The following is a 14,891-nucleotide window of genomic DNA, read 5'->3' as shown; positions in this document are numbered from 1 at the left end:
TAATTGACTCTTTGTGAAAACATAATGATTGAGATACAGTAAAAAGAAAAACGATCTTCGCTTAAGCAACGAAAACTCGGTACTTGTGAATACGTATGAAGAAAAAGAAGTTTTGTTTAAGATATTCTATATAATATATTGTGTATTTGGTAATGAAACGGAAAAAATATACATCATGTGATTTGTTACACAACAGTGTTGATGTTGTTTGTTTCAATAATTTAACTAATGACATGACTAACGATTAAAGTTAATTAATTCAGTTCTTTATTTGAAAAAATCTTTCCCTTTATCTTTTTACATAAAACATGCTATATAAATTATATGTATTCGACATACAAAATTACTATGTAGTCATACATTAATATAGACAAAGTAATTCTTGAATTATTGTGCTTCGATTCGTAATGAAGTCGCTAAATATTAACAGTTATTAAAATATACCAAGGAATTTTCCTGGTGGACAAGCTGGCAATTGGCAAGCTTTCTCTTCCATCTCGGTTTCTGCAGTACTACAATCGCGTAAACAATATCGCCATCTTATTTGACGACCTTTACCGCAAGTAATACTACAGCTGCTCCAGTCTGTCCATTTCCCCCATTTACGACCCGATTTTGTTTCTTCTTCATTACGAATTGCCTTTGAAGTACTCGACGATGTTTTAACAACGTGTCTAGCCACTGATCTTCTTTTCTCTACCGAATGTTTTTTTGGGATCTTAACTTCTAATTTATGTTTCTTTGTCATTTCAACTGGATTCGCTTTTCTTTCAACGATTTTGGTCGTAGATCTGTCATAGTTTGCCGATACACATTTCTGGACAATTTCAGGTGCTTCTTTAAAAGCGCCACAACCACTGCTAACGTTTGAACATAAATCATCGATCGCACGTGTTTTTAATTTTGTCTCTTGTTTTTCGTTTCCTGCTGTTTCTTCAATGTTTAAGTAATTTTGTAATTCATTTACCTGAAAGGAAATTTGTTGTTAGTTTACAGAAATACACATGTTATGTTAGAATACTGTTTATTATAGATAATATATACCTTTGTTACTAATTTCTTTGCGAGTTCTTTAACTTCTTCAATCGATCTTACTGCTCGATTAGGACCCATTTTATCTATCATTGAAAGTTGATTTTCATCTTCGTCATCACAATGATCCACTACAGTTCCAGGCTCCTGTATATTTTTATAATACTTCAGTTCCTCTTCCTTATTTAAGAAACCATGATTCGATTCAGTATGTTTATTTCTCTTTGCGCGTAATTTAGAATCCTGTGGTGGCATTAATTTTTCAGTTTCTACGAATGGTTTTTGCTTCTCATTTTGTACGACGAATGCATTTGAACTTTTATCCGTTCCCGCCTTAGAATCACCAGCGCCACCCGCAGCTTTCGAGTCTCTTTGCACCAATGAAAGTACGGAAATATCGTCGTCGATTTTATTCTTACTTTTTGTCTCCAGTTTTGCATGCAACGTTGATGGAACATTTTTTGAGAGATGATCGTTTTCAGAATCAGTACTATCGATGGATTTTTTCGACTTTACGGATCTACGGCGAAAATTGTTGTCATTATTTTTCTTAGCCACTACATTGACAATTCCTACTTTTAAATTACCCTCGTTTTTCGTTTCATCCATTTTTCTCTTGCGAGACACTCTCGATCGACCCATATTTTTCGAACGAACGTCTTTTATTGACCACAGAGAATTTTTTGGAAAATCATGTTTTTTCCCTACGCGTTTCTTTTTCTGTTTTAATTTCTTTATTTTGTCTCCATTATTGTTCCTCGTTTTTCTCCTGAACCGTAACAGATCTACTCTAAGATCAGCGATATTTGAACTGGGTGGATTCGAATGTTCTTTAAATGTTTCTAATTCGGGAATTGATTGTTCTTTTTCATTAGACGATTTTTCTTTTTTAACTTGCTGATCAGATGAATTTTGCTCTTTTAAATTCTTTTTGTTATATATCTTTGAATAATCGTTTCGTTTTTTCCTAACAAGTTCTACCGTTGGTATAGGATCTGGTAAATTTTCATCTTCCGGATTTTCATATGATTTCCGGTTTATAATAACATCGCTCAATGGCTCTTGTAACGATACACTTTCCTTGCTTTTTGTTCGATCTATAAATTTTACATTGTTGTTCCCTAATGCATCTGTTCCACTAGCGGCAAACTGCGAACTAATAAAATTATTAACGTCGGATTTATCTTCACCAAAGTATGAAGGAACCGTGATTGCAGCATTCTCATCTGGAATTGCATTGAACTGTTTGTCATTTACAAAGTATTCCTGTGATTTAATTTCTCGTTTCCTATCGAACGACGCATCGTCATCGTACAAGTTTTCTTCTATTAACTCGTATGAATCTCGAGGAAAAGAGTTGGCCAAATCCTTTAAATAATCTTGTTGATATCTAAATGACGAAATGGAGTCTGATTCTGCTTTGCTTCTTTTTACTCGTACATGTGTTGTTAAAGAATCTGGATCATCGACATCATTCATGGGAACTGGTTCACCGTAATCTAATAATATCTTCCTTTTACCTGTCCCTTTGTTATTTTCAAGTAGACTTCCCGTAGAATATTTGTCATTATCAGGAATTGCACATAACGTTCTCCGTCTCCATTTATAATCGACTTGGTAGCTTTGGCACTTGTTATTCCTTTTTATAGATTTGGACAGTATGTTGTTGGACACTAAAGAAAGAATTATGTAATGATTAATTGTATCTAATTGTAACTAGTAACCATTCGGAATAAATTGCAATATTTTTCAATTTATTTCTCAATAATTTTGGCAATTTCTTTACATTGCTAATTGCATCTTTTGTGTTACTACTTTCAAATCAATTTATAAGAGATAATGAGTCGTATATACGCGTGGCATTTAATAAAACGCTGATGAAGTCATGCAGAACATGTGCGAAATTTAAAAAGAAATAATTCGAATTTTTTAATGACTCACAATCTTGGGAATAATTGTAATTATGATAGTGACGCGTGGATAAGTGGGTATTAACAGTATTATATCTCTCGGTTTTAATGACAGGAGCAATTAACAGAAGGATCGTAAGAATCCAAGCGACTGTGTAAGTTGCAAATTTCAGCATTACATACACTATCTCAGACTTTTTATGTTATGTTGCTCATTAAGAAAAAAGCATTCAGTTGTTGTTATTAAAGATTTGCTAAAATAGTTTTTGCTCCAGGTTTTTGGTTACTTCAAATTTCATTACTTTTGCGATTTTGCTAACATCGATTGAATTTCGATGGATCGAAAAATACATAATAAAATATCGATTTTTATTTCAACACTGAGAACAGAGCTTTAAGTATTTAATAGTTAGTATTACGGTATCAGTATCGGTTCATAAGATACGTGTGGTGTAAGTGTGTTGATATTAACTATTATTTCTCTAAAATAACATATGATTAATTCTGTATATATGTATTTTATGTATATATAAAATAATATAATGAAGTCATCAAGATTAGCACATATATTTTCATTTATCTTAATGGTAAGAAATGAAAGTATTGTTACTTAACCTATTAAATTTAAATTAGCATACACATACGTATTACATTTATGATATAAATTAAAAATGTTTTTGGATTGAATGGAGCTATAACATGCATCGTATTTTCATTATAAATATAATTTTTAGGTGAACATTGTGTCATCGGAATTTTCAGCTGATGATTGTAAAAGTTTAGGTTTCAATAAAGCTAATTTACTTTGTTCTACCTGTGAGGAATTTAATAAACATGGTTTAACAGAAATATTGTAAGTAAAAATAAATTTGTTTTGTTGTAATACAATATCTTATATTAACAATTAGATTAATGTTTGATAATCATAGGAGTAATTGCAAAGAATGTTGTTTGAAAGACGATGATTATGATGCATCTGGGTTAAAAAAATACCCACGTGCTGTCCTTGAAGTATGCACATGCAAGTTTGGTACATATCCACAAATACAAGGTAAATAGAAATTTATATTTAGAAATAAGTGTAACTGTTTACAACACACATTTATTCTGGTTTTTTATAGCTTTCATAAAAAGTGACCGACCTAGCAAATACAAAAATTTACAAATAAAATATGTTAGAGGCTTAGATCCAATAATTAAATTATTAGATGCGGATAATAAAGTTGAAGATATTTTAGACATACACAAATGGGATACTGATTCTGTTGATGAATTTTTAGCAACTCATCTTTCGATGGATTAATATTATCATTGATAATGGTATATATTTAAGTTTTATTATTAAGTGTAAATAATCATGTTTGTTATGTAATTTACGTTCAAAAAGTATTTTTAATTAGATCACTGCTCCTCCCTGTCTTAAGAATTCTTTAATTCTATGATATTAAAAAAATACTTTGTAACAACACTATATAAATGGTATTCATATTAAAAAGGTGCAAAATAAAACTTATTATTTTTTAGACCATTTATTGTTTTATATTTTCTACACACTAATACAGAAGAATCCAATGTTGGAATGAAAAGTTATTTAGATGATTTAAGAATAATGTTAGGTTTTTATTATATTCTAGTATAGATATAGGTTTTGCATGATACTTACATAAATAAACATGATTAATATAAAGAAATTATGAAAGTTATATATAACTTGTTGTTAAAGTATCATATGGTTATTAAAGCCATTCCTTTCATGGACGCAAATTTTATTACAAATTAAATTACTCTATAGGGACTACAAAGATGAGGTGTGTGTATTGTGTGGGAATTAGAAATATCGGTATTCCATAGGACAATTGTCGAATAGTATGCATCTTTTATATTAATTCTTTTTTACAACGCCTTATGTGTCATAAAAGACATAATCCTATAATAAAACTCCTACTATGTTATGATAAAGCAAATGAAAGTACGATTATTTTTCTTATTTATCAATGTAACCTTCGATTTACTACAGTTAAACATAAACCGGATAAAATTTTTATCAACATCTTAAATTTATTGCAAAGTATTTTTGGATTTTTTATTAGCATATACCTAGGAATGAATTTTCTATAATAGAGTTTCATATTACGATTGTTACTTAAAAATGATAAACATGTATTAATTAGTTGAATATTAATAGTATTTCTTAACACAGAATAGTTACAAGATAATCAATATCAATACGCAAAAGCATATCTGTTTATTTCTCCTCCATACTCCGAAAATGCATTATTTTCTTTAACAATCGTACATAGTACAGTTCTCTGTGAGTGATAATGTGTAATTAGAAAGCTTTGAATTAGCTTGGGCAAATCAATATTTATATTGGTATATTATGAATATATATAGTACATAATATATATATATCCATACATATAAAAAGATACAATTTATACATGTAAAACGATAATCAAACATTTGATTATAATGATTTCTTTCATTCTGTCAAAAGACGTAATAAACCAAATTATTTAAACATTGACGTCTTGAATATATCGAGTAAATAAATGAAACCTAACAGTAGATATATTAAGGGACGTAATTATGAAATATACTCAAGCTTACTCTAATTTACGATAGAGATCACTTTATCGTCGAGCCCTTCGTGCTCTAGGAGTACCGCGTCCACGAGGAAAACCTCGACCACGTGTTAGCTTCACTTGCGGATTTAGATCTCTATCTAACTTCTGAATGGATTTTTCATGATCAACCTGTTCTTTTTCATCTTCATTATCAATTAAATTACCTATTTCCGCCTCATTATCATTATCGATATCGGCCCATATTTTATCAACTGGTGTCTTCTTTTCTGGAGTATTAACAGTATTTTGCGAAGGCTGTTTGTCGCTTTTTTCCGCTTCGCGAGTTTCTTCTTCCTCAGATTCTGCATCAGCTTCAAGCGGATCATACTTTTCATCTCCGTCAGTTTTCTTTTGAGCATTTGCATTTTCAACATTGTTTTCTTGTGCTTCCTTCATTTCCACATTATTCTCGTCTTCAGAATGAACTATTTTACGACGTTTCCAACTCCCGTCATATTCCTTGTCATTTTCTTGAGCATCATCGTTAGTCTACACAGAAAAATTACTTATTATATTTTGTGATATATTACATTAAACCTTTTTACGTATTAAAATATACCTCAAGTTTTTCTGTTGATTTTTGTTCTGTAGTTTCCGTACTCGAAGTTAAAGCCTTTACTTCTTGTACGAAATTTCGGTAATGAGTAATACTACGTAAATGAGCATTCATATCTTCAGCTAACAGCATGAATCTTCTACATTTTTCACAATAAAATCCTTGAACTTCTTTCACCATAGATTTTCCTGAAACAACATGTGTATACTTAGATAAGTGAGTTTTAAAATATTAAGTAGATAAGTAAGTAAATAAGTGAGTGGATTAAAATATAATGAGAAATAAAATGTATAAACAGTGCAATTTACCAATGGAAACTTGATTTTGTCGACAATATTTATAAGATGGAATTTTGAATTTCTTTTCATTCAAATTCTCAACAATATCCGTAATATATTCCTGTTCTTCTATAGTAGTATCTTCCTCCTTTTCATTTTTATTGTCAGAACCAACGTCTTTTTCTTCATCTTCTGCAGTACGCACTTCAGATTCTCCTTTTGCAAGTTTTTCTATAAAAATGGAAAACAACATTACATAATCTTTATTGTGACAATAGTTTCTTTTAAATATCTTTTCGTATACCTTTCTTTTTATTTTTTCGTTGTTCTTCACACTGCACAGCTTTCTTCATGTGTCCCGGTGTTAAACAATGTTCATCATATTCAATGCGCGATGGAAATTCTTTCAAACATGGGAAACATCTTGGATGCAAAAATGTTTTTAGCTGTTGATGTTTCTCACTCTTTCTATGCGTTGATAATGTTCCGTAAAAATTCAAGTCACACATTGTGCAATATTCACGTACATTCAAATCTACAGACACCTAAGTAAAAAATAAAATACATATAAAACATTTTATAAGTTATTAAACTTTTACATTTGTATATATACTTACTTTCTTACCACGACGTTTCGAATTAGTCAGACTAAGTTCGCGTTGTTCTTCCGCTACTCTTAATTCGTGCCGCATGAGATCAACCTTTAATTTATATGATTCATCTAACTTTTCCATCATCAACTGATGTGCTCGCCCGCGTAAGTGATTTTCGAAAGACTATAAAAAAAATAAAAAGATGATAATACCAAAGTTGACCTCGATTAAATGTACAATATATAGTGAGTATTAAGTATATACATATCCATCCCACATATGTTTGTTACAAATGTGACAGAACATATGACTCATTGGAACCTCTGCATAACGACTTTCAGCGTGTCTTGCTTCTGATTTTTTGCCTGTCAATTTTGAATCCTTCTCCGTTGTAGATGTATTTGCTTCCCTCGATGGTGTTTCTTCCATTGCAGATTTGTCTGGCTTTTGTTCTTCATCATCTTGAGGCTTTTCTTCTGTTTCCTCAGTCTCTAAAACTTGAACATCTTCGGATTCCTTTTTAATATCCTTCCGATCAGCTTTCTTGTCATCAGATTCTTCATTCACTCCACTAGTATACAAACAAACAAAATTTTTATTATAATAACAAATGTTAATCAGATCTATATATTGTGCTTTTTTGCTTTGATATAAATATTATAATTTTTTAATATGTGTTATAGTAAAAACACATATATACACGAACTTCTCAATTTCGATAGCCAGAAAGTAATTGGGCATAATATTAAGTTAAAAGAAGATAACTCACACTTCTAACAACTGTATACAAATTTAATCAACCTATTATTATGAACAAATATTTGGATAATGTGTATTGAAAGAAGAACGCATGGGGAGCATTTTATATGATTATGAAATACTAACGTTATGAGATTATAGGTAATCTAATTTAAATTTGAAATGTGAGTTGAGTTTAATCAACAATGACGAATGAACATATAACATGATATGTAGACATATGTATATATAAATGCATATATACGTATGTATGTAGTACTTTTTTAAAAGTCAGACAAGAGAAAGGACACAATGCTAATTCTTTAGCAATCATACCATATGTACGTAACAAACACCGTACATACAGAGATAGGTGACAGAATGAGACTTACTGAAGTTTGAAGAAACTATTCACAATCACCAGGAGCTTACCTTGTTACAGCAGGTGCTTCTGTTTTTTCATTATCAGAGGTCTTAACGTCCTGCTGTTCCTTTTTGGCAGTCTGATTTTGTTTAGAGGCAGGAATTGGTTTAGAAGATTTATCGTTGTGATGTTGAGTTTGGTTTCCATTCATACGCTGATTGCCAGACTGGGGTGCACGAGATTGTTGTGCAGATGGACCACGTCGCCCAGCAGGGCCATCACGGGCGCGATTGCCCATCTAGTCATGTAGGTCAAATGACCAAACCGTCATGAGAAGTATCTGATATATTTGTGATTCTTCTCGAATCGAATTTGATTTTAGCAACCACTGGGATATTTGAGGGAGAAAAATATTCTACTCGATTCGGAAGCAGGACGTATTCAGTGTTTCAATGAACACCAAAGGTCAGTATTTCCACAGTTTAGTGGAAGGGAAAAGGAAAGTAGTAGCAAATCGTTGAAGATGCATACAATCGTCGCATCATCTAACTTTGTACAGGCAATGATCTTATTGATCATAAGATATGATATTTATAAAACACATACTTTTATCCTTTGAACATAGCTCAATAAAGCTCAATGAAACATAATCAACAAGAAGAAGAAGTTAAATCAGTGAACAATGCAGCTTGTAATCAATACTTTTGAATACTATTCTTCAGATACTGTTCTTTAGCTACAATGACGAATAGAAGACTTGGGCGGATTATAAAAGAACCAAGTTAGAGGAGAAATATATCTGCATGTCTATACTGAAATTTGTTACACAAAATCACAGTTAACTTCCACTACTAAAAATGAGAATACACATATTTTGAAATCAATACACGTCTCATTATCGTGTTTCTTAACGAAATAACATTGCGATGGTAATTTTCTCCTATGAAAATCGTGTTTGGCACAACTAGTCCAGCAGTAAGAATTGCTTATACTTAGTAACTGCACAGGGTAGCCACGTAGCATGTCATCCACTAACTGAAAGCCTCATTAATGAATCGATCAATGAATATAAAAAGGAGAATTTCAAACTTTCAAACTAAGGATTGGTGTTGTTGATGTATAAAAAAAAAAAGAAGTGTAGACTAGAAATTGCCCTTACAATTTTCATTCAAAACAATCTGCATATTAAATAGGAGATATGTATTCATACCTTGTTATATGGTTGTGGTCGTTGATTCTTCATAGGATGCCTAACAGGACGATCATTAAAACGCCCAGAAGAAAAGTTCTGCTGATTTGGAAAGTTAGGTCCTGGTCCGCTAAAGTTATTTCCAAGGCTGAGAAGTGATGGTACCTGCTGTAAATACAAAATGTCATATGTAACACATAATAGTATAACAAAAATGATAGATAATATACATAAAAATGAAGTCTCCTGACCTGTGGTTGTACTTCTTGCTGACTGCGAAGTAAGTTTGAAAGGAGATTGCTAGCTATTGCTAGTTGTGCTTGTGGCGATGCTAAAGATAAATTATTATTAGGTGTCGGTAAAATTCCTCTGCCAGGCATCATTCCTCCTTCCCAAGGATTCATTCCACCACTTCCACCGCTACCTCCGCCTCCACCACCTCCTCCACCCCCTCCCATTCCACCACTCATGTTGCCACCCATACCTCCACCGCTTCCTCCCATATTTCCAATCCTTCCTCCGCCACCTCCACCACCACCACCTCCTCGATTATTAAAGTTTCGATTCCCAAAGGAATCACGTTTTATTCCTCGATTGAAAGACATTGTATCTAAAAACAAGTGCATAATAAATACCTTATAATAACAGAAAATATTACTTTATTATTACAATATATGCACATACATACATATGTATTGTATCTATTCTTTAAATGCAATTCATTTATTTATGATAAGAATTATAGTAGTTTTATTTCTCAAACATGATAACATTGTAGTGGCACAAGAGTCAAAGGACGACGCGAATCGAGAGCGACATGTTGTTTTGCCTCGGGGCATTGACACAACCTAGACGCAGGAAACGTAATGATAATGTAATAATTAATGACAAATAAACTCCGGGCAAAACAAAGTAGCCGCTACATGCAGCCGTCGAATGAAGACGAATTTGAATTTTCCGACTCTCCCCCGACCAGTATAAATAAATGGACGCGATCGCGAGCGAGACAGTATCTAACAGTATCTACAGTATCACGAGTATCTACCGAGTTACACGACGAGCATTAACAAGTATTTATCCGCTATTTTATTTTGCGATTTATACCTTGTACTAACGACTCGCGTATACAGGCTGTACATTAATTTATTATTTTAAATATATTCGACGGTTTCAACAACGAGCAATCTTGTCCTTTAAACCTTACGTACTAACTATCCTCTACACATAAACCTCTACAACATAAATATTTAATAATAATTGTATTATCATACTGCATAATCTTAAGTTTCTATAGAGAGAGACAGAGAGAGACTACCCATTTTAATTTATAAATGGAGTCTGTAAGGACGTCTATTTCCGATATGAGAAGTTATATCGTTTGCAATAATTTATCTACCTACGGTTTTACATAAACAGTAAGAATTCATAATTATACATACGTGTATTAATTTTAGGTAAACGCAAAAGCAAACACGAAGTATATAATAGAAAAATGAATTACTTAAAATTTTTTCAATTGATGTTTTACACATCAAACGACGCCGTACAATGTGACTGCTAAATTTAAAAAACTTTCATTATCGTATCAAACTTCTATTCACTTCGAACTTAAATAATCTAAATTGTACCCAAAATTTTTAATAAACAATTTTTGTTGGAATTTGATTAGAAAAATAAGCAACTACTTACCACAAAAGTAGCAACTTCGACCACAGAACAAGAAAAGGAGGCAAAATGGAAAGCTCAAGGAAATGGAGTCATCAAGCGTCTACCATGAACTAGAACAGTAAAAGCGGCATTCAAAATGGTCGATGTCAAAAGCTACTGCTTGCTTCTGATTGGTTGACACTATAATCTAATAAATACACACAAAAAATTAAAAGTTTTATTTCCTTTCATTTATGTAATATGTGATATAAAGAAGAAAAAGATCTTTATATACTATGATATGAAAAATGTATCCCATTTTATATTTGATATTATGAAAATAAACTATAATAGTTAATTTCTATGTAACAACTGATTTTAAGCAGGTATAAATATTTTCCCTTTTTGTAAATTCAAATGTAAAATTGTTAAAGCAAATTAACTAATTTTTATGTATTTGAGTCGTGGAATTATATATATTTTATTTTTTCTTATTAAGTATTTTTATTCAAAACCAATATATGTTTATATTTATGTCTTTAATGACAATATATGTTTTCAATATTTTTTACTAACAGCACATATAGGCAACAGTGTTACACGTGCAATTGGCGTATAGGCAATATTGCAATTTTCTTATTGTTTGTAACATTTATACATTATTGACAAACTACTGATCGATATTATTGAGGTATTTGTGCTTTAGTACAGTTATATAAAAAAATTATATGTATCACACAGTAAACTTTTTGTTAAATAATACCGATAATAGCCGGTGTTTGTAAAGTAAAATTATGATGTTCTCTAAATCTTGCTTTATATTTATAATACTTTTAGGAATCAACTTTAACGTTTAATGGTAAAACATAATGTCAAATCAAAGACCAATTTCTTGTGGTCTTGACTTTTGTGCAGTACCAGATTTGAGTAATTGTCTTTTTACGGCACATGCATCAAAGTAAGCAACAAATTATAATGTATATTTTATCGTTCACCTTTATATCATTATTGTTATTGACTTTACTTACAGATATGAGTTTATATGCGCTCCACTTGTCCATCCATTGTTTAAAAGAGAATTTATTTCTGGAAAGGCAAAAGATCGTGCTGGACCATTTACCAGGCCAGACATAGTTTTATGCAGTTCTGGTAAGGGCAATCAGTACTGAAGAACTCAAGCAACAAAATATTATTAAAATATTATTACTTATTTTATAGATTGGAATACTTTAGTTATTGGTAAATTATCACCACATATTAAAGTTGATTCAAAAAATCCTAGCTTAAGGAAAAACAGCGAAGAAGCTTTAAAGCAAGAATTAGCTTTAGCAAGTCATTTAGGTCTTATAGGAGTTACTTTTAAATTGACAAAAGGAATAAAAGAAAATGCAAATCTTAGCCGCATTATTTGTGATAGAGTTTCAAGCATGTACAGTTTACAGGTATACTGATTAACAAAATAAATTTATCATATGCTTGTAAACTAAAGTTGTCTTAATATCATTATAGGTTTGGGTTCAAGTTCCAATGGAAAATCCAATCAAACAAGCTTCTTCTTACAGAGAAGAAGATTGCGGGGGTATAGTAGAAAGTCCATGGGAATGGTGGAATGCCTTCAGAATAGTTTGTGATTATAATAAATATGTAGGTGTTGCATTAATTGTTAGCCATGATCTTCCTGATCAAAAAGAGGTATCTCAAAAATTGTTGTTTTCTACGTATTTCATTAGTAACATGAAAATTCAAATGTAATAAAGGTGATTTAATTTTAAGATTGATAGGTGGCTAGGAGAACCAGTTAAGTGTTTGATCTTTCCAACAACATTATTTATCACAAACAAAAAAGGATATCCTGTACTCAGTAAAGCACATCAGACATTAGTGAAAAAGTTTGCCATGCTAGAAGTACAATTTATACTTACAGGGCAAAATCGATATCAAAGTATTACTTATTATCATAACTATTTGGAGTACTTATGGAAGGTAGAATTTTATATATATTTAGTTTCAATTTTTTAATAATAATTTGGTTCAAATATTTCTATTTAATTATAACAATTTCGTACAGGATCGTGCATCAGATGGACCAGTTGAAAGATATGCTCGTGGTTATGAAGATTATCTGCAATGTCCTTTACAACCACTTATGGATAATCTTGAATCTCAAACATATGAAGTGTTTGAGAAGGATCCTGTTAAATATACACAATATCAAACTGCTATTTATCAAGCAATTAATATGATTGTGCAGACAATAGAAGACAAAAATAAGAAAATGTACTAAAATACAAAAATAATTATAACTATTGACAAAACAATACCATCTATTCACAAAATCCGCAATCACTTAGTTGTCAATTCAATAATTATAAAAATGTATTACCATTGCTCAAAAATGTAAAATTTTATTTTAATTTTTAGAGTAATAATGGTAGTTGGAGCTGGAAGAGGACCACTTGTTTGTGCATCTTTAAATGCAGCAGAAAAAGCAAATCACCCAGTTAAAGTATATGCTGTGGAAAAAAATCCTAATGCAGTATTGACGTAAGATTTAATAATTGTAAACTTTCTTGTGCATTATGTAGAGATATATCTTTTTAATTTATTATGCATATAGTTTACAAGCACTAGAAAAAGATTTGTGGGAGGGCAAGGTAACAGTAGTATCTTGTGATATGAGAGAATGGAACTCCCCTGAAAATGCTGATATTATGGTGTCAGAGTTACTTGGTTCCTTTGGTGATAATGAACTTTCTCCAGAGTGTTTGGATGGCATTCAGCGATTTTTAAAACGTACATCATTTTATTATATTACAAATATTATTAATGAAATATTTCAACTTTCGTACTTATTTTTATAAATCATTTAATACTGTCTATCATCAGCTAATGGTATATGTATACCATCTTCGTACACATCATATATTGCGCCCGTGCAGTCGTCTAAATTGTACAATGAAGTAAGACAATACGGAGAAAAAGACAAACACTCTTTAGCGCACTTCGAGAATTCATATGTAGTTCATCTACAAAATAAATATGACATTGCAAAACCGCAACCATTATTTACTTTTAAACATCCAAATTACGGTTAGTAAATCAGCAATATTTATACACTGCTATTACATGATATATGTCTTTTAAGTGTTATTACATTTTCAGCACCTTTTATTGATAATTCAAGATATGAAACAAGAGTATTTAAAGTACGTCAAAATTCTGTATTACATGGCTTCTCTGGATATTTTGATACTATTCTATTCAACAATATCACACTAAGCACAAAACCTAGTACACATAGTCCTGGAATGTTCAGTTGGTTTCCTATCTTTTTCCCAATTAGGGTAAGATAAATTTATATTATTGTATTTTAAAAGAACGTAACATAAAATACAATTTATTGTTATAGGAACCAGTACAATTAAAAGCTGGGGACGAAATAGTTGTCCATTTTTGGCGTCAGTGTAATTCTAAGAAGGTGTGGTATGAATGGTGTATTAGCGAGCCATTTCCAGGACCTATCCATAATCCTGGTGGTCGTTCTTATACTATGGGTTTATGAGTTAATGTTTATTTTCGTGACTCATTTATTTAAAAAGAAATCTCTAATATTATAAAATATCTTTCATCAATAAAACTGTAGCAAATATTCTGTTACACATTTTTTCTAATAAAAGTGATTCATTATACAACTTCTTGAATAGATTATTGGTTCTAATAAACAGAAAATATTCTTTTAATTTTGTAGAATAAATTCCTGATATATATATATATAAAATATTTCGAAATTAGTATAGATGTATCGAATGTTCATGCTTATTAAAGAATTGGATATATACATTTACATTTTAAAAAATATCTATCTAACATTAAGTGATATATTAATATAATTTTGTCATAAATGATATAAAATAGAGATAATTTAATAAATGTCTTAGATTAGTGTTTAACGTTTTT

The 14,891-nt window shown here is 30.9% G+C and overlaps 4 protein-coding genes across 8 annotated transcripts; 2 read left to right on the top strand and 2 right to left on the bottom strand.

The window, feature by feature from the left end:
* Positions 1-141: 141 nt before the first annotated feature.
* Positions 142-3,118, bottom strand: LOC105680463. Its single transcript, XM_012382801.3, has 3 exons — positions 2,974-3,118; positions 1,045-2,705; positions 142-967 (listed from the first exon to the last, which is right to left on the bottom strand). The coding sequence occupies exons 1-3, from the start codon at positions 3,116-3,118 to the stop codon at positions 434-436; spliced, it is 2,340 nt and encodes a 779-aa protein (XP_012238224.2). The 3' UTR covers positions 142-433.
* A 172-nt stretch (positions 3,119-3,290) lies between these two features.
* LOC100743064 (selenoprotein F) lies at positions 3,291-4,470 on the top strand. The gene is made up of 4 exons (XM_003487711.4): positions 3,291-3,529; positions 3,677-3,795; positions 3,872-3,993; positions 4,064-4,470. The coding sequence occupies exons 1-4, from the start codon at positions 3,485-3,487 to the stop codon at positions 4,243-4,245; spliced, it is 468 nt and encodes a 155-aa protein (XP_003487759.1). The 5' UTR covers positions 3,291-3,484; the 3' UTR covers positions 4,246-4,470.
* Positions 4,471-4,544: 74 nt separating this feature from the next.
* Positions 4,545-11,076, bottom strand: LOC100742942 (zinc finger protein on ecdysone puffs). Of its 4 annotated transcripts, XM_024366079.2 has the most exons (11): positions 10,977-11,052; positions 9,976-10,135; positions 9,539-9,897; positions 9,309-9,455; positions 8,167-8,396; positions 7,261-7,567; positions 7,021-7,179; positions 6,708-6,948; positions 6,434-6,634; positions 6,129-6,313; positions 5,576-6,058 (listed from the first exon to the last, which is right to left on the bottom strand). In XM_024366079.2, the coding sequence occupies exons 3-11, from the start codon at positions 9,890-9,892 to the stop codon at positions 5,576-5,578; spliced, it is 2,307 nt and encodes a 768-aa protein (XP_024221847.1). In that variant the 5' UTR covers positions 9,893-9,897; positions 9,976-10,135; positions 10,977-11,052. The 4 variants fall into 4 exon arrangements, with proteins under 4 accessions (XP_012238260.1, XP_033175513.1, XP_024221847.1 ...); XM_012382837.3 differs by lacking the exons at positions 9,976-10,135; positions 10,977-11,052 and adding an exon at positions 4,545-5,251 and having other exon boundaries at positions 5,553-6,058; positions 9,539-9,892; XM_024366078.2 differs by lacking the exon at positions 9,976-10,135 and having other exon boundaries at positions 10,977-11,076.
* Positions 11,077-11,298: 222 nt separating this feature from the next.
* On the top strand, positions 11,299-14,628 carry LOC100742212 (protein arginine N-methyltransferase 5). Of its 2 annotated transcripts, XM_003487705.4 has the most exons (13): positions 11,302-11,320; positions 11,513-11,625; positions 11,772-11,892; positions 11,965-12,083; positions 12,153-12,376; positions 12,444-12,626; positions 12,708-12,917; positions 13,003-13,211; positions 13,356-13,478; positions 13,552-13,727; positions 13,821-14,024; positions 14,097-14,278; positions 14,344-14,628. In XM_003487705.4, the coding sequence occupies exons 3-13, from the start codon at positions 11,804-11,806 to the stop codon at positions 14,494-14,496; spliced, it is 1,872 nt and encodes a 623-aa protein (XP_003487753.1). In that variant the 5' UTR covers positions 11,302-11,320; positions 11,513-11,625; positions 11,772-11,803; the 3' UTR covers positions 14,497-14,628. The 2 variants fall into 2 exon arrangements, with proteins under 2 accessions (XP_024221848.1, XP_003487753.1); XM_024366080.2 differs by lacking the exon at positions 11,513-11,625 and having other exon boundaries at positions 11,299-11,320.
* The last annotated feature ends 263 nt before the right edge of the window (positions 14,629-14,891 follow it).

The sequence above is a fragment of the Bombus impatiens genome, unplaced genomic scaffold, assembly GCF_000188095.3.
Source record: "Bombus impatiens unplaced genomic scaffold, BIMP_2.2 scf_0197, whole genome shotgun sequence".
NCBI lineage: Eukaryota > Metazoa > Arthropoda > Insecta > Hymenoptera > Apidae > Bombus > Bombus impatiens.
This window is presented reverse-complemented; position numbering and strand designations above follow the sequence as displayed.

What these genes read in the sequence shown, in the direction of transcription:
- LOC105680463 (XM_012382801.3), bottom strand. Translation starts at nt 3,118, where the DNA reads ATGCTGAAATTTGCAACTTACACAGTCGCTTGGATTCTTACGATCCTT. An exon ending in TTACAATTATTCCCAAGATT is followed by an intron (nt 2,706 to 2,973) that starts GTGAGTCATTAA and finishes TTCTTTCTTTAG; the next exon opens with TGTCCAACAACATACTGTCC. An exon ending in CAAAGAAATTAGTAACAAAG is followed by an intron (nt 968 to 1,044) that starts GTATATATTATC and finishes ATTTCCTTTCAG; the next exon opens with GTAAATGAATTACAAAATTA.
- LOC100743064 (XM_003487711.4), top strand. Translation starts at nt 3,485, where the DNA reads ATGAAGTCATCAAGATTAGCACATATATTTTCATTTATCTTAATG. An exon ending in TATTTTCATTTATCTTAATG is followed by an intron (nt 3,530 to 3,676) that starts GTAAGAAATGAA and finishes TATAATTTTTAG; the next exon opens with GTGAACATTGTGTCATCGGA. An exon ending in TACATATCCACAAATACAAG is followed by an intron (nt 3,994 to 4,063) that starts GTAAATAGAAAT and finishes GGTTTTTTATAG; the next exon opens with CTTTCATAAAAAGTGACCGA.
- LOC100742942 (XM_024366078.2), bottom strand. Translation starts at nt 9,892, where the DNA reads ATGTCTTTCAATCGAGGAATAAAACGTGATTCCTTTGGGAATCGAAAC. An exon ending in ACGAAAAAATAAAAAGAAAG is followed by an intron (nt 6,635 to 6,707) that starts GTATACGAAAAG and finishes CCATTTTTATAG; the next exon opens with AAAAACTTGCAAAAGGAGAA. An exon ending in AATCAACAGAAAAACTTGAG is followed by an intron (nt 6,059 to 6,128) that starts GTATATTTTAAT and finishes TTTTCTGTGTAG; the next exon opens with ACTAACGATGATGCTCAAGA.
- LOC100742212 (XM_024366080.2), top strand. Translation starts at nt 11,804, where the DNA reads ATGTCAAATCAAAGACCAATTTCTTGTGGTCTTGACTTTTGTGCAGTA. An exon ending in TTTACGGCACATGCATCAAA is followed by an intron (nt 11,893 to 11,964) that starts GTAAGCAACAAA and finishes CTTTACTTACAG; the next exon opens with ATATGAGTTTATATGCGCTC. An exon ending in CAAGCATGTACAGTTTACAG is followed by an intron (nt 12,377 to 12,443) that starts GTATACTGATTA and finishes ATATCATTATAG; the next exon opens with GTTTGGGTTCAAGTTCCAAT.